This window comes from Harmonia axyridis, chromosome 6 (genome assembly GCF_914767665.1).
Source record: "Harmonia axyridis chromosome 6, icHarAxyr1.1, whole genome shotgun sequence".
In the NCBI taxonomy this organism is placed as follows: domain Eukaryota; kingdom Metazoa; phylum Arthropoda; class Insecta; order Coleoptera; family Coccinellidae; genus Harmonia; species Harmonia axyridis.
The window spans coordinates 1,115,804-1,138,165 of record NC_059506.1 but is presented as its reverse complement, the minus strand read 5'-3'; the positions used below and the strand labels follow the sequence as shown (position 1 = coordinate 1,138,165).

Here is a 22,362-nt window from a genome sequence, read left to right as displayed (position 1 = left end):
GCAACATGTCACACAGCTCGTGTCACAATCGATTTATTGAAAGACGCGTTTGGTGACCGCCTAATTTCACGTTTTGGACCTGTGAATTGGCCTCCGAGATCTTGTGATTTAACACCGTTAGACTACTTTCTGTGGGGCTATGTACAGTCATTGGTCTATGCGGATAAGCCACAAACCCTTGACCATTTGGAAGACAACATTCGCCGTGTTATTGCCGATATACGGCCACAAATGTTGGAAAAAGTAATCGAAAATTGGACGTCCAGATTGGACTACATCCGAGCCAGCCGTGGCGGTCATATGCCAGAAATCATATTTAAAATGTAATGCCACAAGATGATCTTGCGGATAAATAAAATTCATGTCAATCGAATAATCCATCGTTGTTTTATTGCAATTTAAAGTTCTATTGCTCTAAAAAAACACCCTTCATTGAGAAAATAAAGTCATTATTATTATTATTATTATTAATCTGAACAATCAAATGAACACGTTGGTCTACGTCAGTCAGAATCATATAGAATCGGCGAATGCAGTAATTTTTCAGGTCTATCTGGTGTAGAATTTCTTATTTCAATCTGTAACCGAGGAAGCCAATTCAATTCCAATCGATAGAATTTCATCTACTGGGAAGTGTATCACTTGATAAATGATGCAGTTTGTTATACCTTCGAGGTGTGGTCTGGCGAGTTATGCACTCATAGAAGATTCTGTCACATCTTAACACCTTCAATAAATCTCTTAACGAATGCCACTCTTTGTTTAGACTTACTTATTCGTAAATTGAACGCAATAATATAACTTTCTCGTAAGGTTATCCAATCACCTTGGTGGCGAAGCGTATTTTCTTTGAAATTGCTTCCTTTCCTCTGACGGACCGATACACCTTTTCTAGCGATTTATTCGCTTGAAAGGTACTTCCTTGTGTCTATTCGATTTTCGCCGGTTTTTTCTTTTTGAGGCCCTTTCTCTCTTATCCTTGTGGCACTTTATTGTTCTCTTATGACACCCAATATCTTTCATATTTCGCAGTGGAAAGTCGTAGTCATACTTGGGTAACTTCTACCCGTAAGACGTTTTTGATTTATAACGCATTACTGCAATTGTATATCCGCGCGGGCGACACTGTGGGCAGCTGAAGTGTGGGTAATGTTGCCACATTGATTTTTTAAGATATCAGTAGAAATTAGTGGGCGTAGGGTAGGGAGAGGTAGGTTGGTAGGTAGGCATTCAGAAATAATGCGATCGAAGTAATTTTTGCTGAAAAATGAACAAGTTCATTTTAAAAGGGGTTAGATAATATGAAACTTTTCCGAGAGAACAGAATACATTAAGGAAAAAACAAAACATAGCTAGAGTCAATCCGCGTCTGTATCATACTTTGAAATCTCCTGTCTTTTTGTATACAAAGGGTGTTTTTTTAGAGCTATAGAACTTTAAATTGCAATAAAACAACGATGGATTATTCGATTGACATGAATTTTATTTATCCGCAAGATAATCTTGTGGCATTACATTTTGAATATGATTTCTGGCATATGACCGCCACGGCTGCCTCGGATGTAGTCCAATCTGGACGTCCAATTTTCGATGACTTTTTCAAACATTTGTGGCCGTATATCGGCAATAACACGGCGAATGTTGTCTTCCAAATGGTCAAGGCTTTGTGGCTTATCCGCATAGACCAATGACTTTACATAGCCCCACAGAAAGTAGTCTAGCGGTGTTAAATCACAAGATATTGGAGGCCAATTCACAGGTCCAAAACGTGAAATTAGGCGGTTACCAAACGTGTCTTTCAATAAATCGATTGTGGCACGAGCTGTGTGACATGTTGCGCCGTCTTGTTGGAACCACAGCTCCTGGACATCATGGTTGTTCAATTCAGGAATGAAAAAGTTAGTAATCATGGCTCTATACCAATCACCATTGACTGTAACGTTCTGGCCATCATCGTTTTTGAAGAAGTACTGACCAATGATTCCACCAGCCCATAAAGCGCACCAAACAGTCAGTTTTTCTGGATGGAACGGTGTTTCGACATACACTTGATGATTAGCTTCACTCCAAATGCGGCAGTTTTGTTTGTTGACGTAGCCATTCAACCAGAAGTGCACTTCATCGATAAAATGGACGTAGTGCGCGATACGTATTCCGCACAGAACCATTATTTTCGAAATAAAATTGGACTATTTGCAAGCGTTGTTCAGGCGTGAGTCTATTCATGATGAATTGCCAAACCAAACTGAGAATAAATCACTTGACAGCTGTTAAATCGGTCGTCATCTTGAACAGTAATGCCAACTTAAAGTTATATACCTCGAAAAAAACACCCTATATGTATGTACATAGTATTTCTTTTTCAATGAAATATTCTAAAAGCATTCCTTATGCCCCAGAAATGTAAAAAAAATGTATTTTCAGCCCCTCAGACTGCATTACTTCAAAATTTAGATTAGTGAAAATTGGTTTTGTATTAAATCTGTGCATCGCAAAAGGGGGCTTTTAAACTATTTAGGAAGGTGTACTAATATCGACAGCATCTGAATTCCGAAATAAAAGACTAAATCCGATATTATTAACGTTTATGAATATTACTGTTATTGAATAGCACTAAAAATATCTATATCCATTTGCTAACCTGCTAAAAATCAGTTTATTTAGTGTGCGAATCTCTAGATCAGCTGACCAAGAGCCAAATCGGTAAATCAACTGATTTATCAGAAGATCTGGTAACATTGTTCGTGGGTATCGCGACATCCAGTTCCTTTCGCAACCTAGTATTTTTGTGCCGTGCGCCAAATAACGAAAGACGTTATGTTCTAACGATCGCTGCAAGAGGATGCACACAGCCAAAGCCTGAAATATCTTTTGATTAACTGGCTCGTTTTAACTTTTAACATCGGGCGAAGTATGTTACTTAAGTATCTATGTCGGCGTTAATAAATTTATCACTTAGTCTGGGTTCATTAAACGGCTGACAGTCCGAATAAGTTATATCGATTAATCCGCAGAGCCCCTAACTAAAACCGGGCTTTAGAACATACCAGTTCTGTCTCTTGTGGTGTCTATTTTAAGGTGGACCTTGATCTCTGGTAGATGAAAAGGCGAAGGTTTACCATTTGAAAGTTGACGTGTGTTTCTTTAAATGGAACGGGGAGTGTATTTTAAGTGTGGTTGTTTTTTTTGCTCAAAGATTATAGCGTTTACACTTATACTATTATTACCATCGAAACTTCTTTCAAATAGTTTTGGTGAAATTAAAAAATGTCTTTGGGAATAAGTTCAAAATCTGTCAAATTGCTAATGCTGCTGTAATTTTGACTTTTTGATCCGAAAAAATAACAGGCTAGACTTTCCCTGAAGAAATTCTTGCCTGTTCGTAAACGCAATAACTTGGATATGTGATCCAATCAACAAGCTTCGAAATGACAATGGCTTCAACCATAATCAAATCAAAGCAAAGCTTGCAAAGTCTATCAAATGTTAATTTATAATGAATAATATTTGATAATGGGTGTTTTTTAAAAGTATGACAACTTTGAATAAGAGTACAAGACAGAAATATTTTTGGAATTAATTTTTTATTATCATAATATGATAGATAATTTCGTGACATTTATTGACTTTCGGTATATGTCCGCAGATACATATTCCAATTTTTCACCACATTTTTTAATAAATCTGGCCGTATGGCGTCTTGAATATAGTCTTCCAATGCTTCAAGAGTTGCTGGTATGTTGACATAAACTAATGACTTAACAAAGCCCCATAAAAAATAATCGAGAGGTGTTAAGTCGCACGAACAAGTGGGCACTTCACCAAATTGATTTTGCAACAAAATGATGGTTAAGCGCGCTGTATGGCAAGTCTTGTTGGAATCAAATGTAATCGATGTTAGCTTGTTAATTTATATGGCTATTTTGCTTATTGACAAAATCAATCAACCAGAAATGACATTTCGGCATCTTCTTAAACAATTCGCGCTACTACACCAATATTTTCTTGGGTACACACATTTCTATGTCTTGTTTTTGAATCGAGAATAGTGAAATTAGTGCGCAAACGATCCATAACTGCACAAATTGCTTGCTCACTAGACCGATTATGTTGACCGTAACATGCTCTATAAACTTTTCGCACAGATTTATTTTTTCGAAGTAAATTTCCACAATTTGAAAGCGTTGTTTTGACGTTAAACGTTTCATGATGAATTACCAAACCTTACTGAACAGAAATGTCAATACAGTTTAACATTCTCAACTCTCAACCATAGACAACAACCATCGAAACTTCTCATGCAGCTAGAAAACACCCGTTATATATTTTATTTCGGAAAAGATCTATTTTGAAGGCGATATAATGATTTTGTTTGATGTATTTAATTCAGAATAATGTTTTAAATAGCACTGATAATTAATAAGTTATTTCTTCCTTTCAGAGCCACAGTAGCGGTAAGGCAAGATGGCAGGGAGAATGTGCTCTTTCCAAGTCCCAGAATAACACTAACAAAGCCTTGGAGTCAGATGAAAACACCACCTCCACCATCACGGAACAAGAAATCACCAAAAGACTAGCCAAACTCAGTGCCAATTCATGACGTCATTCTACTATTTAAACATCATATTTAGTTTATAACATCCTTCATCTGTTAGGTTAGGTTAGTGTAAAATCCAGTACAGGGTTGCAATATTTATTTATATACTTGACAAAATTTTTCTGTCTCTGTTTATCGAGACTCATTTCTCCTAGATAATTATGCCATCAACTAGTTAATTCTACATTTAATTTGATACTGATTTTCATCACTTTTTGAGCCTGAAAAAGTAGTTCGAATAATATTCATATCAAAAATCATGTAGACCAATGTTAAACCGATTTAGCTAATTGATATTTCCCTCAAAAACTGTGGAATCTCAACTTTGAACCGATTTTTTTTTTTTTTGATCAAGAAAACTTCAAATGTTTAATTTGGTTTAAATTATATTCATTTAAGTGGATTTGTATTTCAATTTTAATTCATTTCAATCAGGCACCACCACCAATGGAAATGTGTTTTAACTAAATTTTAGTAAAATTGTATGTGATTGAATTCCAACTTGAATAAATATATTTTTCAATGATTTTTGTTCAAACCTTTGTGGTGAAGAAATAAAAACTCTAGAAAATGTAGTTTTTTGTTTACTTTTCAACAGTTACATCATAGACAACTAAAATTTTCAACAAGATCCAAACTATTTACAATATAATACTACTGCAATAAAGGAGCAAAAAAACATTCCAAAATTCCTATAAATTGGAATGTACAAAATATTACAAATTATTTACACTGAAAAGCTTGAGATGAATAAAGGACTGATCTGGAGAGATTTGTAGTTAAAATTCAAATGATTCTTAAAAACATATCTATTCATGACTTTCACGTTCTGCTTATCCAAAACATGCCAATCAGTTCTGGATAAATATATACTTGGACATAATTATACTCCTAAAATACATATCTTAGTGAAGACGATTAACTCAGTAATTAAAATTATGCTTTTCCAGCTACGACTTTACTTGAGGGTTTTTCACTGCTTTGTTCTTTCTCCAATTGTTTCCCAAGATATTCCCAATTATGAACCATTAATTTCTGAACAGCTAAAAGAGCCTCATATCGCACATTAGGATCTTCATGGGCAAGAAGTTGCATAACAAGTTGTTTTCCTCCCAGTTGCTCTATTACTCTGAAAATAATCAATCATCAGATTCTGAGACCTCTTAGAAGCTAAATTTTTACTATTCAAGAGAACCCCGGTAATAAATCAAAACCAATAATAAATATGCATTTCCATAACTGCATATTTGAGACATTTTGGATTAGAGTGCATATGTTAGTCATTTTCTGTTTTATCTGCATATTTCCAAGATGAAATTCATTTTTAAACATGAACAAATTTAATAGAACGCTACTTTGAAAATATTTTGGCAAATCCCGAACGGTATTCATTACATACCTAGGGAATGGCTCAGTCCAATCTTAGGATATAGATAGAAGGAACGGAAAGTAAACATTTGTGCTCGATCCCGAATACAAGAGAGATGGAAGTTTAGTATCACCAATCACAATCAAGCTAGCCGATTGTGGGTGCTAGCCATAGGCGAGGAGAATCCTGATTTGATTGTTGAATACTTTATCGGGAATACTTTTTTCATAACTTCACAGTAGCTACATCATTAAACTGAGAAAAACACAACCTTTTTGAAACACGAAAGAATTTGTATGAATAAATTACATTGTGAACAAAAATTGTTAATTATAAAATTATCTATAATATTCTGAGATATACCGATTCAAAAAAAAATGAAACAACGGAGGTCGCACAAAGAAGCATAGCAAAAGAAGAAAGAAATAAATCGTAACTGATAACAATGAAATTATTAGATAAAGTAAACCATTTAACAATCGCCACAATTTTAATGATCTGCTCAATTTTTTGTTACCAACAGGCATTTGCTATGGAAAAGTGCTCATTGTGTATACAGTTGCTGCTTCTTACGTGTTAAGCAATGAGTAGTTTGAATATTCTGTACTCAAAAATTACTCACGATTTGAGGTTAGAGATGAGCGATATTTCACGAACTGTGTTTTAATCACTGATATCAGAATGTCACAGGTAGTCACGGTTCCGAAAAACGAATACAGAGCGTGACGGGATCACAGTTTCAACATTTCACAGATCTTTTCAGGGCATATCATCGTTCGTTGCAATCGTAAATTATGAAGGCAGCCTGATGTTTTTATTGCTTCGGGACCTTTTTTGACTAACATAATTGCATATTTTTATGACAACCCCAGCATCCGTAGGCAACTTCGCCTGCTTTAGGAAGTATTTTTGTAGGACTAGTTAAACAATAAATACTTGCTACAAACAAATAATAACTACTGAATTACTGCATAATTGGTGGTGGCAATAAAATTCTAATTTTATGCTTATCTTTGATAAACAACCCCAAAGAAATTCTTTCTATATTGAAGTTGCCGACCGAAGCAATAAATGCTACTGTATTAAAAAAAATAAACGAAAACACGTCAGAGACATAATAATAATAGGCGAAAGAATAATAACAGACGTTGATGTAAATTAGGCTACTTGTAATTTATGCAAGTTGAAATTATCTTTCAAAACCACCTCTTCAAATTTGAGGAAACATTTGAAAAATCGATATCCTTCTGTTGCGTTCCTAACTAAAGCTGAAACAAGAAAAAGAGTTGAAAATGTAAGAAAAATGGATGTTTATAATAATTTTTCATTAATTTTGCTTTGCTTTGAATGATAAGAGTGACTAATTCGAGTTGCAAAGATAAACGAACTAAGGTTCGGGTGATTCATACAAATATCAATAACAAGCAACCTAAACAGTGATCACGTCACGCTTTGATTTCACTGATATCATAAAGTAACGTTCACGTTTCACAACGTGATCTAGAAATCACGGTATCGCTCATCTCTATTTGAGCTTATATTCAAACTGAAAACGGCTTTTTACAAAAACTGGTGAATGATATAGGCTCCAAACTTATTGGCATTAACCCTTCTAAACTGAATGAAATTTTATTTGTTTGGATACAGAAATCTGACTTAGAACAACTAAAATGGCGGATTGACATCACACTAATAGACCGTATTGTGCCTGCGAAAAAAGTCGAATTTCTAGCGGCAACCCTGCTGGGACTACCAATCAAATATAATAAGCCAATATACTTACGTTTTACCACGAGGATAATGTCTGACGTATTCACCAATATCGAAACTGGCAACGCTCAGCACGAGGGGGTCTTTGCTGGTTTCCAAGAGGTGAATCAGAATTCGAAGTAACTCGTAATTCTTCTCGTTCAGACGTTGAGCATTTTCCCTCCAGAACTTGCTCTTATGGACCGGTGACCATTCCAAACGTCCCGACTTGATCTGATCGAAAATAGGTCAGAAATTTCACGATTAATCATAAATAAAAACGCAACTTACCTCAGTGGCGTACTCATCGAACGAACTCAAATCTTGCACAGAACTCTGTAGTCTTTCCGTCAAAAATTCCACGTCGGCGGTCACGTCTTCATCTTCGAATTTTCGTTGTTCAAGGATTGCAAGTTGCTTTAACACCTGCAGAACGGGTAATTTACAGTTAAAGGTGAAATTCATCAAATGGGATCTGTTTATACCAGAACTGCACGCGATTATGGGAATGATTAAGTACAAAGGGAATGAAGACGTTAATTAAGACGTTATAACAAAATTGAATGAATTGGAGGACTAACTGCTTGGGCATCTACCGTATTCTCCAGATCTGGGACCCAGTGACTTTTTTCTGTTCTCAGACCTCGAGAGAATGCTCGCTGGAAAGAAATTTAGCGCCGATGAAGAGGTAGTCACCGAAACTGAGGGCTATTTTGAGACAAATCATACTACACTGCGCAAAAAAATCAACGCACATTCTGAAAATCTCAATTTTAATGAAAGTTAACTCTACATTGACTTCATAACTTATTTTTTATGTTCTCTCGGGAAGGTTTTGAACGAAACAAGACACATTAAATGGAAGGAAAATTCAGGATTTCACCGAATCTTATGTGAAAGAAGAGAAATAAACAATGTTCAAAATACTGGAATGCTGATTAGTGATTTAATACTTGGTATTTCCACCTCTTGCGTTAATTACAGCTCGGCAACGACGGTTCATACTCAAAATGAGTGATCTTAAAATGTTCTGATCTAATCCTTCCCAGATTTCTCTGAGTTGGATTCCTAAGTCATTAAGAGTAGCTGGATGATTTTCTGAACTTCTCAGCCTTCTATTGAGGTGTCCCAAACCTGCTCAATCGGATTGAGATCTGGACTTCTCGCTGGCCATTCCATTCGAGAGACTTCAACCTCTTCAAGGTACTCCTGAACGATGCGCGCACGATGGGGTCTGGCATTATCGTCCAAAAAAATGAAATTTTCACCAATGTATGGGGCAAATGGCACTACATGCTCTTCAAGAATGTTCTTTATATACCTATCAGCATTCATAGCTCCATTATCAACGACCACTAGGTCTGTGCGAGCAGTCAAAGATATTCCACCCCATACCATAATCGATCCTCCCCCGAAACCAGTAGTACTCAGGAAATTGCACTGAGCATATCTTTCATGTGGACGTCTGTATTCAAGGGAACGTCGATCACAATGGTAGAGGCAGAATCTAGACTCATCTGTGAAGAGAATTCTTTCCCAATCAGCCTCTTCCCAATGGATATGCTCTCTCGCAAAATCCAAACGCGCCCTTCGATGGGCTGGGGTAAGAGCTGGGCCTCTTGCCGCGACACGAGGCCTTAAATCATATTCTCTGAGGCGATTTCTTATTGTCTGAGTGCTAATATGCACCCCATGAGTTTGCTCAAGCTGATTTTGAAGGAGTCGAGCGGTTGCAAACCGTTGTCTCAACGAAGAAACTCTCAAGTAACGTTCTTGAATGGCAGTTGTTACCCGTGGTCTACCCTGTCCTGGTCTTCGGACATTCATACCTGTCTCCCTGAATCGCTGCAACATTCTGGACACACTTGTAACTTCAAACCTTTCTGCAATTCTTGTGTATGTCCACCCTTCTTCTCGCAAAACTACCGCTTGGGCACATTCCTCTTGCCCCTCTTGGGTCAAATTGCGTATTTCGCGTTGCATAGCGATCAAGTGTAGAAAATCAAACAGAAGAAAAACTATTGATCACGGGAATTGATCGAGAACAACTGATTTCAGAATGGAGCCAATACATTCAAAATCTGATAATCTCATCTTTTTTAATTCCTGCTGGGAAAAAACATTTGTATTGAAGGAAAACGTTGAAAGTGGAAACATATGCATGCATAACTCTGACAAAAAAAATAATTATCATTCATTATCACCTTCAGTTGTAGAATAAATTTGAGATTTCCATAATGTGCGTTAATTTTTTTGCGCAGTGTATAAAAATGACATTGAAATATTGTATGACCACTATAATCGTCATATCGCCTTCGAAAGCAACTATATCGAATAATAAAATCAAATTTTATCAAAAAAGCTTTTTCTTTGTTAGTCTACAACCTTCTCAGCCCAACTGTTATGATGTACTTTCCGACATGAAAGTACAGGACCAACTTAATTAAGTTGGTAAACTGTTCTCTTCACTCAAGCGTTCAGTTTGTTTCCAGGACACTTGTGTTCGGCTTTGACTAGATATTTTATTTACGAATCACCAATCATATTAAAACGCTAGATAGTAAAAACATGCTCGATACTCGATAGTACAAACGTTCGCGATAAAATATTTACCTATTTGTGAAAAAGGTGTATGCTAATTCGATCACTACATAGATGTGAATTACTGGTTTCCACTAATATTAGATTGTTTTTCTGATTGTCCAAGAAGAAAAGAGTCCGGAAAGAAAACATTAAACATGAATTATGGTCTCAGTTTGCCACAACTATAACACTCAAGCGTAAAAGAAGGGTAAAAATTTCCAGGCAAGTTTTTTGACAAACTCCATTGAATATATCATTCAATTCTTCATGAATATTGAAAATTTTATCCGGCAATTTAATGATTGGATAATATATTCGCTTTGGAAGTATTATTGCAAGTTCGAAAAAATTGTTCAGCGATATAAAGGACTAAAATTATACTAACCTTTGATTGAACCATAGCGATGCAATGCTCTTTGGACACCTGGGGATCTTCAGGTTTCTCAATCAGGTTCCTGAAAACGGCCAAAATGATTCTGGTCACTTTCTCCTTGACTGAATCGCTCAGTATATCGGCCAATATCAAGATCACATTGAACTTGTTCATTTTTTCCGCCAGAAGCGGGTTGAACGTCAGCACCCACAGACAGAAAATCAGCTGGTACTGTATCTGAAAATTAACGCGTCCGGACAGAACGCTCAGCAAGGTAGAAATACCATCCACTGACACAAAGGCGAAACGGTACTCATCGATCCTTAGCATCATCTGGAGGCAGCGCCCAACGGACTGGATGTACTCGTTATTCTGCACAGAAAAACGTTTCAATTGGAACGAGGATAAGAGAAATGAGACCATATCCAGCTTTATCGTGTAGGCAGAAAGTTCGGACGGTTTTCGAGAAGTCAAAGTTAAAAAATTCATTGGCAGATTATGGTTCGTATTGTTTCATAACATTTGAGAAAAATTCAGTGTGCAAAATCGCATATGTCGTGCGGATGTCAAAATCTTCAATGCAATTTTTCCTCTATGAGGAATTGTTGCACATCACAGGCTTTTAAGTTATCGACGATCTCGAAATAACGCTCTGAGTTCTCGATAACAGCATTTCCATTATCGTCTTGAAAATGTAAGGACCCATGTTTTAGCTACAACGTACCACACTGACGCTTCCGGCTGTGAAGATGTTTGCGGTTGAATGTCCTCGATAACTTCACGAATTCCATCTTATTATTAATATTATTTGAACTGGGGTCGTTTTGCTTCGGTAAGCCTTCCGGGAACTGCGACCATGCAGATCTTTTGTTCACTACCCTACTCATTCATAGAAACCCAGGGAGATCGTCAACGACGTTAATAAAATTGACAACCTCCTTAGGCCGTTACCTCTCTGGTATCCAGGACCGGCTTACCCATGTGAATGGTTCTTAGGCCAACCAGCTCCGGACACTTGCATAACAAGTGTTCGGCTGTTTCTGCTTCCGATCCACAGAGCCTGCAAATCTCATCTGCTAACTTTCCCATACGGTACAAATGATGTTTGTACCGACAATGCCCCGTCAGCAGTCCCACCATCACCCGAAGCTCTGCTCGCGACAGCTTCAGGAGCTTTTTGGCGTAGGTAGGTGAAATCTTCACGAATTTCTTTGCCTGAGAAAGTCTAGGAGTGTTAGTCCAGTGGATTGTCCTACTGTTCAACTCCCATAGCTGGACCGCAGCTTTGTATTGGTCTTTTCCTATCCCACAGAAAGGCTCAGGTCCAGCAGGTGTTAACCTTGATGCACTTTTTGCAAGTTCATCCGCTCTTTCATTTCCTTCAACCCCACAGTGCCCTGGTACCCATAGTAGAATCACCTTATTTCCTCTGGCCAGTTGCTTTATGGTGTTACGGCACTCCCAAGTCAGCAAAGACCCCTGACAACACGATTCCAGGGATCTCAGCGTGGTTTGGCTGTCCGTGGTGATGTAGATATGCGCCCCCTTGAGGATCATTTTGAGACACTCCTGGGCGCATACATAAACAGCCATTATCTCGGTTTGTAGAATCGAGGGCTCACTTCCCAGGGCTTTAGAGATCCTCAGTTTAGGTCCATATATTCCAATGCCGGTGCCCTTCTCTGTTTTTGATCCATCTGTGAACCATATGGATGACTTTTTGTCCGGACGATTTACGAGACTTATTGCACTAGGACGAATTCCATCTTTAAAGTCTTGAATCGATTGTGGAGTATTGGCATAGATCCTATCTTTCACGTGGCCCCAAAGAAAGTCTAAGGGTGTTAAATCACAAGATCTCGGTGGCTAATTGTGATCACTTCTTCATTGTTTCGTTGCTTATGTGGCACGTAAAACCGTCTTGTTGAAGATAAACGTCATTCATATCAATATCCTTCAATTCCGGCCATAAAAAAGCATTAATCAAAGCTCGGTAGTGCAATCTGTTCACCGTAACAAATTCACCAGCCTAATTTTCGAATAAGTAAGGTCCAATCACGCCACTCAGTTGTTCAGATCCACGTGAACTGGTAAAAAGACCTAGCGAGCCTAACAGTATCTGCCACATAGCTCAAGTCATTTCGAAAACGTCCGAGCATTCTGCCTCACCCTGTAGTAAAACTGGCAAAGTTTGTTGGTGGCTGCAATGTATTGTGCTTTATATTTACTATTTCTCCTTCAATTTTTTTTATGCAAGTGATTATTATTATCTATTTTCAGAAAATAAAAGAAATTATATCTAAACAAAAAGTCATGCAGAAAATTGTGCAGAATAATTTTTAAAATTGAAAAGTGAACAGATATTTGTAAGATATCATGCATGTTGTGCAATATTATGCTATTATTATTCACTAGTCAAAAAGCTTAGGGGATTAAATTCTTCCAGGTCATGCATAATATACCTTTTTCTAATTCAAATTGCCCTGCTATGTTGAATTCCTTCGATACCTAATATTCTTCAAACTTATTGAAATAATTTAAATTTGAAAAAATGATATCTAATATTTTGACTATTAGCAAGGAACTGAAACAATAAGAATAGCAATAAAAACTTTGAAGAACATGTTTTTTCTAATGGTCAGTATTTTTACTATTACTGCCCTAGTTTTTTTGAACTTGTACAACCCTTTTGTAGGTTAGAGTGCGAATCACGAGAACCAGATGTATTCTGTTTAAGCTTTTTTATTATGTACCAATGCCATCTTAAACACAGCACTGTCAATTTACTGAAGAGGAATCAGGAAAGGACCCCGCACGTTTAGTATGGGAAATGGCTTTCCGTGAATTTGGCTGAATTTTTGATATGTTGTAGTTCTTGATGAACTGATCAGAAAAGTCCCTAGCCACAAAGCTCAAAAATGGACAGTTTTCGAGATATGGAGCTTCGAAAATGGATTTTTTGCAATTTTTGGGGTTTTTGCTCATCAATCGGGGAGCTCTCATTTCTGGTTTTGATGGAATTTGGATGTTCGGCGGCCAGAACCCGACTGAGAAATGATCTTCCTTGGTTATATCAGGCACCGCCATCGATAGTTTTTTATACACTGCTCCACATTGGCTATGAAATGAGATATAAAATCCAAGATCTTCCATACATCTTTTCATGCCACAAGATGACACCAGAATAATCCACATGACCGAGAAACGACATTTTGTGAGATTTTTTCAAGAGAGGCCATAATAACTGAATCCTCATATATCTGATGTCCAATAATATCAAATATGTTAGCCGAAATGTTCATAACCAGGCATCGCGAGCTGTAATGGGGGAAAATGGGAAAATCATAATCATATATTCTCAGGGATCACAATTGTGATCTCTATTGATGTCATTTACATATGATATGTGATTTGTTTCTCACAAATCTCGATAATCTAACAATGGGGTGCCAAGACATTTTCCTCAGAATGTCTCGAAATTAATGATAGCATCTCACAGACAAACGAATCCGTGAAAATGTCTGCAGTTTTTATGCAATATAGTACTATGCGGGTAGAATATAGAAGTCCAAGTGTTAGAAGCTAACTATGAATGGAACTTCCGATATTAACCCACGAATTCTTGAAAATATTTTTTTTTTCTATGAACTTTTGAACTTCACACATACGAATGAATACTATCTAATAATAAGATCGTTGGCAAAATGAATGAGTAGATCAATCAAAAACAATATAATAATGAGAGTAATATTCATAATAATAATAACAATAATGATAATAAACAAAAAACTTTTAAAATTATATTAGCAATCGCAAGTAATCATTTAGAATATTATGAATCGAATCGAGGGCAAAATTATAATTATTGTTATTATTATTATGAATGTTATTCTCATTATTATATTGTTTTTGATTGATATACTCATTCATTTTGTCAACGATCATATTATTAGATAGTATTCATTCGTATGTGTGAAGTTCAAAAAGTTCATAGAAAAAAAATTATTTTCAAGAATTCGAGGGTTAATATCGGAAGTTCCATTCATAGTTAACTTTCAACACTTGGACTTCTATATTTTACCCGGATAGTACTATATCGTATCAAAACTGCAGACATTTTCACGGATTCGTTTGTCTGTGAGATGCTATCATCAATTTCGAGACATTCTGAGGAAAATGTCTTGGCACTCCTTTGTTAGATTATCGAGATTTGTGAGAAACAAATCACATATCATATGTAAATGACATCAATAGAGATCACAATTGTGATCCCTGAGAATATATGATTATGATTTTCCCATTTTCCCCCATTACAGCTCGCGATGCCTGGTTATGAACATTTCGGCTAACATATTTGATATTATTGGACATCAGATATATGAGGATTCAGTTATTATGGCCTCTCTTAAAAAAATCTCACAAAATGTCGTTTCTCGGTCATGTGGATTATTCTGGTGTCATCTTGTGGCATGAAAAGATGTATGGAAGATCTTGGATTTTATATCTCATTTCATAGCAAATGTGGAGCAGTGTATAAAAAACTATCGATGGCGGTGCCTAATATAACCAAGGAAGATCATTTCTCAGTCGGGTTCTGGCCGCCGAACATCCAAATTCCATCAAAACCAGAAATGAGAGCTCCCCGATTGATGAGCAAAAACCCCAAAAATTGCAAAAAATCCATTTTCGAAGCTCCATATCTCGAAAACTGTCCATTTTTGAGCTTTGTGGCTAAGGACTTTTCTGATCAGTTCATCAAGAACTACAACATATCAAAAATTCAGCCAAATTCACGGAAAGCCATTTCCCATACTAAACGTGCGGGGTCCTTTTTTGAAATGTTAAATGTATCATACAAATTTAAAATCATTACCTTGAATACTACAAAAAGCTTAATACATCAAACCTACAACTATACACACTGGCAAAATCAGAGAACCAGACGAAATCTCAACGAAGTTTGTAGTTCAATTCCTCTTGAACCCTTCGGCCTATTTTAGCAATTTTTTTTTATTTGTAGCTTGATTCCTCCCTAACTGTTCTCATGCCGTCCTGATTTACTTCATTATTTGGAATATAAAGGGTGTTTTTTTAGAGCTATAGAACTTTAAATTGCAATAAAACAACGATGGATTATTCGATTGACATGAATTTTATTTATCCGCGAGATAATCTTGTGGCATTACATTTTAAATATGATTTCTGGCATATGACCGCCACGGCTGCCTCGGATGTAGTCCAATCTGGACGTCCAATTTTCGATGACTTTTTCCAACATTTGTGGCCGTATATCGGCAATAACACGGCGAATGTTGTCTTCCAAATGGTCAAGGGTTTGTGGCTTATCCGCATAGACATAGACCAATGACTTTACATAGCCCCAAAGAAAGTAGTCTAGCGGTGTTAAATCACAAGATCTTGGAGGCCAATTCACAGGTCCAAAACGTGAAATTAGGCGGTCACCAAACGTGTCTTTCAATAAGTCGATTGTGGCACGAGCTGTGTGACATGTTGCACCGTCTTGTTTGAACCACAGCTCCTGGACATCATGGTTGTTCAATTCAGGAATGAAAAAGTTAGTAATCATGGCTCTATACGTTTATTGCACGTCGAGTGCAATAAACAATTTTTGCACGAGTTGCATACAACATTTTTTCTACGTTCATGCAAAAAACAAAAAATGATTTATTGAGTAAAATGAGAGACGAGTGCAATAAAAACTTTATTGCACTAGTTCAATAAAGTTTTGCTTTTTGCATGAATGTAGAAAAAAAGCTTATTTTTCATTCTTTATGTTCACATCTATATATGAGCAGCAATGTTCCTGAGGAATCAAGCAAGAATTATAAAAATTGCTGAAATAGGAAAAAAGGTTCAAGAGAAAATGAACCACAAACTTTGTTGAGATTTTGTCCGCTCCCCTAATTTTTCCGAAGTGTATAATATCATTATTCTATGTCTACCACATAATATGACAACTATCTAATCCTATAAACACATTATGGTATAATACCGTCATCTCATCATGTTTTTGTGGTTCGTCAATGCTGAATGAAGCTTCCGTAAACTTTTCCACAGGCTGCTCTCCTGAGGCTCCACGCAGAGCATCAACTCTAGCTAAGGATGCCACTAATTTATCGTACTAAAATTTACAGAATTCTTTAAAATGCCTCCTAATGCACTTCCATTAAGCCACTGTGTTAGTACGATAAGCTGGACATTTTGAGCGAGAGAATTTATTGTTATTTTGATAACAAGAGAGATGTTTAGAATTAAAGGAGATGGGCTAATTGCAACTCTAACATTCAGGTTAGAACATGTAAAAGTTTTCAAATAAATTCCATTGCAAGAGTTTCCAATGATACGAGAAGAATAGACATTCACATTGAAAGGACATTGCTCCAGTATGTTCTAGAACATTCTTTATTTCCTCCAAACTAAACATTAAAAAAATTTGATGAAGTTCTTTCAGAAATGAGTTTACCTTGTCGATATTCATTCTGTTTTCAACAGGGCACTTTTTAAGTGGATGAGTTCAACAAAAGAGAGAAACCAATGACTGAATATCAAGAGAACAGGACAATTCTGAAGAAAAAACCATTCCTTGACACGCTTCAAGAATTAGAATATTACATGAATTTTTATTTATTTTTAATGGTTTAAACCAACTATACAGAGTGTAAATTGGAGGTACAAACAAAAATGACAGATTCCTAGGCTTTTTTTTATGAAAAAAAAGATTGATAAAGATTCGATAAACTGATATAATCATCACAAAAAAGGTAAGACTATAAGAAACTCCCTATATCTCGAAAACAAAGCGTTTGCGGGCCCATGTTTATAGGACATTTTTTTCATAAAATGATCCAAGAAATCTATCATTTTCCTTTGTACCTACAGTTTGGGAACACCCAGGGACAACTCTGGAAGCAAATAGGGAAGTACTTACCTTATAATTTTCACGATACATTAAAAGTTTCACAGTTTGAAAAATTCATTTCTAAAAAGCATCAGAAAGCACAAATAATAAACAGAAAGCAAAGCACAACCACTTAATTCCTTTGACATAAGAAAAAAATACTTACTTGCATCTTCAACTGATCTTTGAGCCAAGTCAAATAGAAATGAAGATCTGACCTTTCCATTGGAGTATGAGACCAACAGGCTATTTTAGCAATAATTCTTGAGGTCATGTTTGTAATGAACCCATCCTGACGATTTAGGAGGTTCAAAAATGGACCCCAAACAGATTCTTTCTTCTTATGAGCGTACTCATGGAAAATTTCAACTCTGCTGTGGTCCTCCTAATGAGAAAAGAATAGTTATTAATAATACAAGTACAGAAGGCATTGATATTCTTACAATAATTCAAAATTCAACAAACTCGTGTTAGAATTAGCCTTCTGTACGAGTATTATACATAATTTTCTCTAATTCTCTGAAGAATTTTTATTGGAATTGATGGAATATTACGATAAATATCATTTAGTGATTTTTGCAGAGGTAAATGTTGGCAGAACTGTTTCCAGTATCATAAATTTGACAGATAATAAATCCATGATAAGAGAGCTCTGAGTACCAACATATAACGAAATGTAACCATGAAATCTGTATGAAACTGAAATAATCCCGTATGATTTTGTTCTTCAAGATATGGCAAAATGAACGGATTTGCCGCAGAATTAGAGAAATTGAAATTCTGACAGTTTCACAAACTGAGGATCGAAACCTCATTGTCGAATGAAAGTTTACCTGAAGCATATCATCTGCTAAAACAAGAATATATTGCAAGGTTTGATCTTTTGAAACATGTCCCAATAAGTTGAGGAAGGTCTGTGCGCACTGTAGGCGGTCCCTTTGTAATAGTTCTTCACGCTTCTCTCTATCGGGAACATCAAATTGGGTGATGAATTGGAAATCTTCTTGGGATATCATTTGAGACCTGAAATATTCAAATGAATCTAGACTGGATTTTCTCTAAACTGCAATACTCACTGAAAGTAAGATTGCCAGTTCACCTTTTGACTTCTGATATCAGAGGCCTTTTGTTGCAGCACACTAGTTGCTGCCAACATATCTGAAAAACTCATCGTGTTAAAAATTGAAAAAATAACAGGTAATGTAATAAAGATTCAATATCAAATACTTAAAATTTATAGTTGTCATTATTAATTGATCCAATGAAAATCATAGATTTGACAGAACTGTAGTTTATTAACATAAAATCCAATTCTAAAAAATTGGCGAGATATAGATTACGTAGTGTAAAAGGCAAATATGTTTCTTTTTCTGTGTAATAGAAATTTGTGTTATTTATGTCATCACTGAGAAACAAATATCTTTCTCTTATTAATATTGCAGTTCACTTTTTTGAATTGGATTCAAGATAATGTTTAATATGATAATTTTTCATAGTATGTATTTATAAATAAAAAAATTATGATCCCTCATTTCCTTATCTTTATACCTTATTACCTAACTTAAGACCTATCTCTATTATCAAAAAATCGATGAGATTGAACTAAAAACAATTGCAATGAACGAATTATCTAAGGCCAAAATTCCAAAAACTAAGGTTTTGATTCATAAGAAGAAGACAGAAAGAAGAAAACCATAGGAATTTAAATGGTAAACTTGAAACATTTTTGTAGCAGTCAACCATAGATATCTGATATTGCTACCAAAACATAAACACAGGAATCCTGATGTGTAATCAAATTAAAAATAAATCAACTGTGGCAAAGACTGTAAGTTTGATTGAGAGAAGAGTAGTAGAGGTAGTAGTAGAAGAGTAGTATAATATATGTTCAATAGTCTATAAGAGACATTAAACTAGAATTAAACAATTTTGAATAACTTTCTTTTAATTGAAAAGATGAATAGCTGACATGATTTGTGTCACCTCTTGGACGACGAAATAATAGTAATATAGATATAAGATTTCAATAATTATCATATTTCAACAAATTTTTTCATAAAAAAAATACCTTAATCATTATATAAGAGCTAAAAAATTATTGAACCATATACAAATCAATAGAACTGATTTTGTAATAATTTTAACAATGAATATAACTTCAATGCAGTGTTATTTAAAATAATCAAAAAGAAATAATAAGAATTAATGAGTGTGTATAATAGGAATTATTTCACTAAATTTATAAGGAGCTTTGCTTAGTTTATGTGGTGTTCTTGATGCAGTATGTAACGAAGTTTCATTAATTTGAAAATAAAATAATAGACCAACGTTTTATTCATATTGAAGATAGTTTAATTCAGAATTAATGAGTGAATTCCTAACTATCGTCACTTTTTGATGGTCACTGGATTGTTGTTCCCAATTTCAATCTTCATCACGTGAATTTGTACACGCCCTTATTTTCTCATAACTTTAAGTAAATAAGTTAGGTATATATCGGATTTTTTATTTTAGAACAAAGGAAGAAATAATTTCCAGAGAAGTGTTATTTTTAAAAGAGTTTGCACTGTCAATAGGTGAGAAAACATGAAAATTTCCCAAACAACACATACCTATTTTTCCATCATCAAAAGAAGTAATGATATCATGAAACTTAGGATCACTATGTTGCACGTTAGAAGCCATATTTTTCAATTTATTTGAGCTTGATCTTCTCAAAAATTAAATTTTCAAGAGCAACTCAGCTGATACTAGTCTTGTGATTTAATTTATCGACTATCTCCGAGATTGTCCGAGTACTGTCGCATTTGACAGTTAACTAACCTATAAATATCCGGATATCTGCCATCAGTGCCATCAAATATTATATTTCTTCTTCGAAGTGTTTTCAGTCATTGAACTAATAATATATTAATAATTTATTAATTCTATGTTTTCAGTCTTTTACTAAATATTTGATAATCTTCTTCCTTAGGAAAACTCATGGATATAGTATCGCCTAGACCAAAAAGAAATTGCAGGCTACGTAAGCCGAAACCACTACCTATTATTTTAAATAAGAATGGAGAACTATATAAATTCCAAGGGACATTCGATGGATTTTCTGTGAAAATTACAAATAAGAATGATATGAAAAATATTGTTTCCATGGGATATTTTGGAAAGGCAAACTTATCGAAAGGTTTTCCAGTATTTGACGGTACTTTCGATAAACCAGAAATAATACGCCAGAGACAGATGAAACGACGGAAAAAGTGTCCAGAATCAGAAAATTCAAAAGATAAAAGAAAAGTTATTGTTATACCTGATAGCGATGATGAATCAGACTATTTCACAAATTTACAAGCAACTTACGATATTGATAAATGTGGTGATAAAGAAACAACGAATTTAATGTTAGAAGAAGCATTTTTCTTGAAAAATGCGATAGGCTGTTTGGATATTAATTATGAAAATGATACTTTAGATGACTTAAAACTATGGGAATTATTTAGTGAAAGTGACCCATACTTTCAACGTAACTACGCTGTATATTATCATTTCAGGAGTAAAAATTGGGTTGTTAAACCAGGAATGAAATTTGGTGGAGAATATTGTAAGTATACGTTACCTATTTGCAATCTGGTTTATTCTTGTTAATGAAAGGAAATTTTTAGTACTTTATAAGCAAGGACCTCCTTTTTACCATGCTTCGTATGTCGTAACGATTAAGAACCAACAGGATGAACATTTAAACACTACTAGTTTGTTAGGATTTCAAAGAATGTGCGAGACTGCTGGGAAAGTGAGTATTATTGACTTTTAATGGTAGATGACTAACTGATATTTTCAGGAACTGCTCATATGCTTAGTTGGTTTCCCAAAAGATCCTATCTCTCCTCATGAACTCTCAAATGTAACGATAAAGGAAATTCTGATGAAAAGATGGGTCTCAACTCAGGAGAGAGAAGAAAACACTTCATAAAACTACTATGTAAATTTATAAACTTATTTTGAAAATAAATATTCCTATGTAAAATTACATTGATACTCCTATTCTTTGAGACCCCTTCCTGATTCCAGTTCTCCTAAATTCACTCCTTTCTATTAAATATTCTTCTTTGCAAATTCTCTTAAATTCATCATCGTCATACCAACGAGATAAACAAGACTTCAGTAAACTATTTTCTGCACGGCATTTATAAACCATTGCTATTCCAGAACTTGCACAACATTCAGTAAAATTTTTAACCTCTTCAATACATTTTTCTGTTTTTGCTTTGTCCCGCATTTTTTGTGGAATAAGAACTTCCTTTTCCACTTTTCTGAGAAATGTATCATCAGGATCGCCTATAAATTTGAAATCAAAATTTGGTTATAAGTGTGATAATTTCAAGTTACCAAGTCCCAAGGGACCACCAGCTGGTTGTCTGTTTATTTTAGCTACCTCTTCAACAGGCATAATTATTATATTAAAGAATTTTCTCAAATGCAAAGAAGAGAAGTTAACTAACCCTCTACAAAATGAAAATTCTGAAAAGACGCATGCGTAATACTTATATGAGATGACAGTAGGTGCCGGCCTCAATGAAAAGTGCTACTACGCCCTCTGTAACTGAACTACCCCAAATAGGTAGAGTGAACTTCACAATTTTCCAATTAAATCGAAAAAAAGTGGTTAATAACGGGAAGAACTCTTTATTACTTTGAATTAGCATTTATATATTTAAATTCTGCAATTTGAATAGCAAAAGGGGTTAATAAAAAGGTTTTTTATGTGTATGTTATTATTC

General features: G+C 35.2%; 4 protein-coding genes across 8 annotated transcripts in view; 2 read left to right on the top strand and 2 right to left on the bottom strand.

Moving 5' to 3' along the window:
• The window catches only part of LOC123683246 (protein pinocchio), a 91,154-nt gene extending 85,982 nt beyond the window's left edge, over positions 1-5,172 (top strand). For all 3 annotated transcript variants that reach the window (XM_045622167.1, XM_045622169.1, XM_045622168.1), the window contains one exon: positions 4,442-5,172. In XM_045622167.1, coding sequence (XP_045478123.1) covers positions 4,442-4,600 — 159 coding nt within the window. In that variant the 3' untranslated portion in view covers positions 4,601-5,172. The remainder of the gene's footprint in view (positions 1-4,441) is intronic.
• LOC123683243 (V-type proton ATPase subunit H) lies at positions 5,169-20,405 on the bottom strand. Of its 2 annotated transcripts, XM_045622161.1 has the most exons (9): positions 20,203-20,402; positions 18,667-18,748; positions 18,424-18,613; positions 17,757-17,975; positions 16,685-16,813; positions 10,684-11,043; positions 8,007-8,141; positions 7,750-7,949; positions 5,169-5,726 (listed from the first exon to the last, which is right to left on the bottom strand). In XM_045622161.1, exons 1-9 carry the CDS (start codon positions 20,273-20,275, stop codon positions 5,534-5,536), a joined length of 1,581 nt encoding a protein of 526 aa, XP_045478117.1. In that variant the 5' UTR covers positions 20,276-20,402; the 3' UTR covers positions 5,169-5,533. The 2 variants fall into 2 exon arrangements, with proteins under 2 accessions (XP_045478117.1, XP_045478118.1); XM_045622162.1 differs by lacking the exon at positions 16,685-16,813 and having other exon boundaries at positions 20,203-20,405.
• On the top strand, positions 20,011-21,611 carry LOC123683245 (tRNA-splicing endonuclease subunit Sen2). Of its 2 annotated transcripts, XM_045622166.1 has the most exons (4): positions 20,011-20,166; positions 20,565-21,185; positions 21,247-21,374; positions 21,423-21,611. In XM_045622166.1, the coding sequence occupies exons 2-4, from the start codon at positions 20,573-20,575 to the stop codon at positions 21,552-21,554; spliced, it is 873 nt and encodes a 290-aa protein (XP_045478122.1). In that variant the 5' UTR covers positions 20,011-20,166; positions 20,565-20,572; the 3' UTR covers positions 21,555-21,611. The 2 variants fall into 2 exon arrangements, with proteins under 2 accessions (XP_045478122.1, XP_045478121.1); XM_045622165.1 differs by lacking the exon at positions 20,011-20,166 and having other exon boundaries at positions 20,448-21,185.
• Positions 21,552-22,122, bottom strand: LOC123683247 (COX assembly mitochondrial protein homolog). The gene is made up of 2 exons (XM_045622170.1): positions 21,971-22,122; positions 21,552-21,919 (listed from the first exon to the last, which is right to left on the bottom strand). The coding sequence occupies exons 1-2, from the start codon at positions 22,029-22,031 to the stop codon at positions 21,609-21,611; spliced, it is 372 nt and encodes a 123-aa protein (XP_045478126.1). The 5' UTR covers positions 22,032-22,122; the 3' UTR covers positions 21,552-21,608.
• Between the last annotated feature and the right edge of the window lie 240 nt (positions 22,123-22,362).

Bases quoted from the DNA above. Each gene is read 5' to 3' on its own strand.
- LOC123683243 (XM_045622161.1), bottom strand. From the start codon at position 20,275: ATGGCTTCTAACGTGCAACATAGTGATCCTAAGTTTCATGATATCATT. The intron at 18,749-20,202 runs GTATGTGTTGTT...TGAGTTTTTCAG, and splicing joins TTTTGATGATGGAAAAATAG to ATATGTTGGCAGCAACTAGT. The intron at 5,727-7,749 runs GTAAGTATATTG...GATTATTTTCAG, and splicing joins CATTATCCTCGTGGTAAAAC to AGTAATAGAGCAACTGGGAG.
- LOC123683245 (XM_045622166.1), top strand. From the start codon at position 20,573: ATGGATATAGTATCGCCTAGACCAAAAAGAAATTGCAGGCTACGTAAG. The intron at 21,186-21,246 runs GTAAGTATACGT...GGAAATTTTTAG, and splicing joins GAAATTTGGTGGAGAATATT to TACTTTATAAGCAAGGACCT. The intron at 21,375-21,422 runs GTGAGTATTATT...TGATATTTTCAG, and splicing joins TGTGCGAGACTGCTGGGAAA to GAACTGCTCATATGCTTAGT.
- LOC123683247 (XM_045622170.1), bottom strand. From the start codon at position 22,031: ATGCCTGTTGAAGAGGTAGCTAAAATAAACAGACAACCAGCTGGTGGT. The intron at 21,920-21,970 runs GTAACTTGAAAT...TCAAATTTATAG, and splicing joins TGGTGGTCCCTTGGGACTTG to GCGATCCTGATGATACATTT.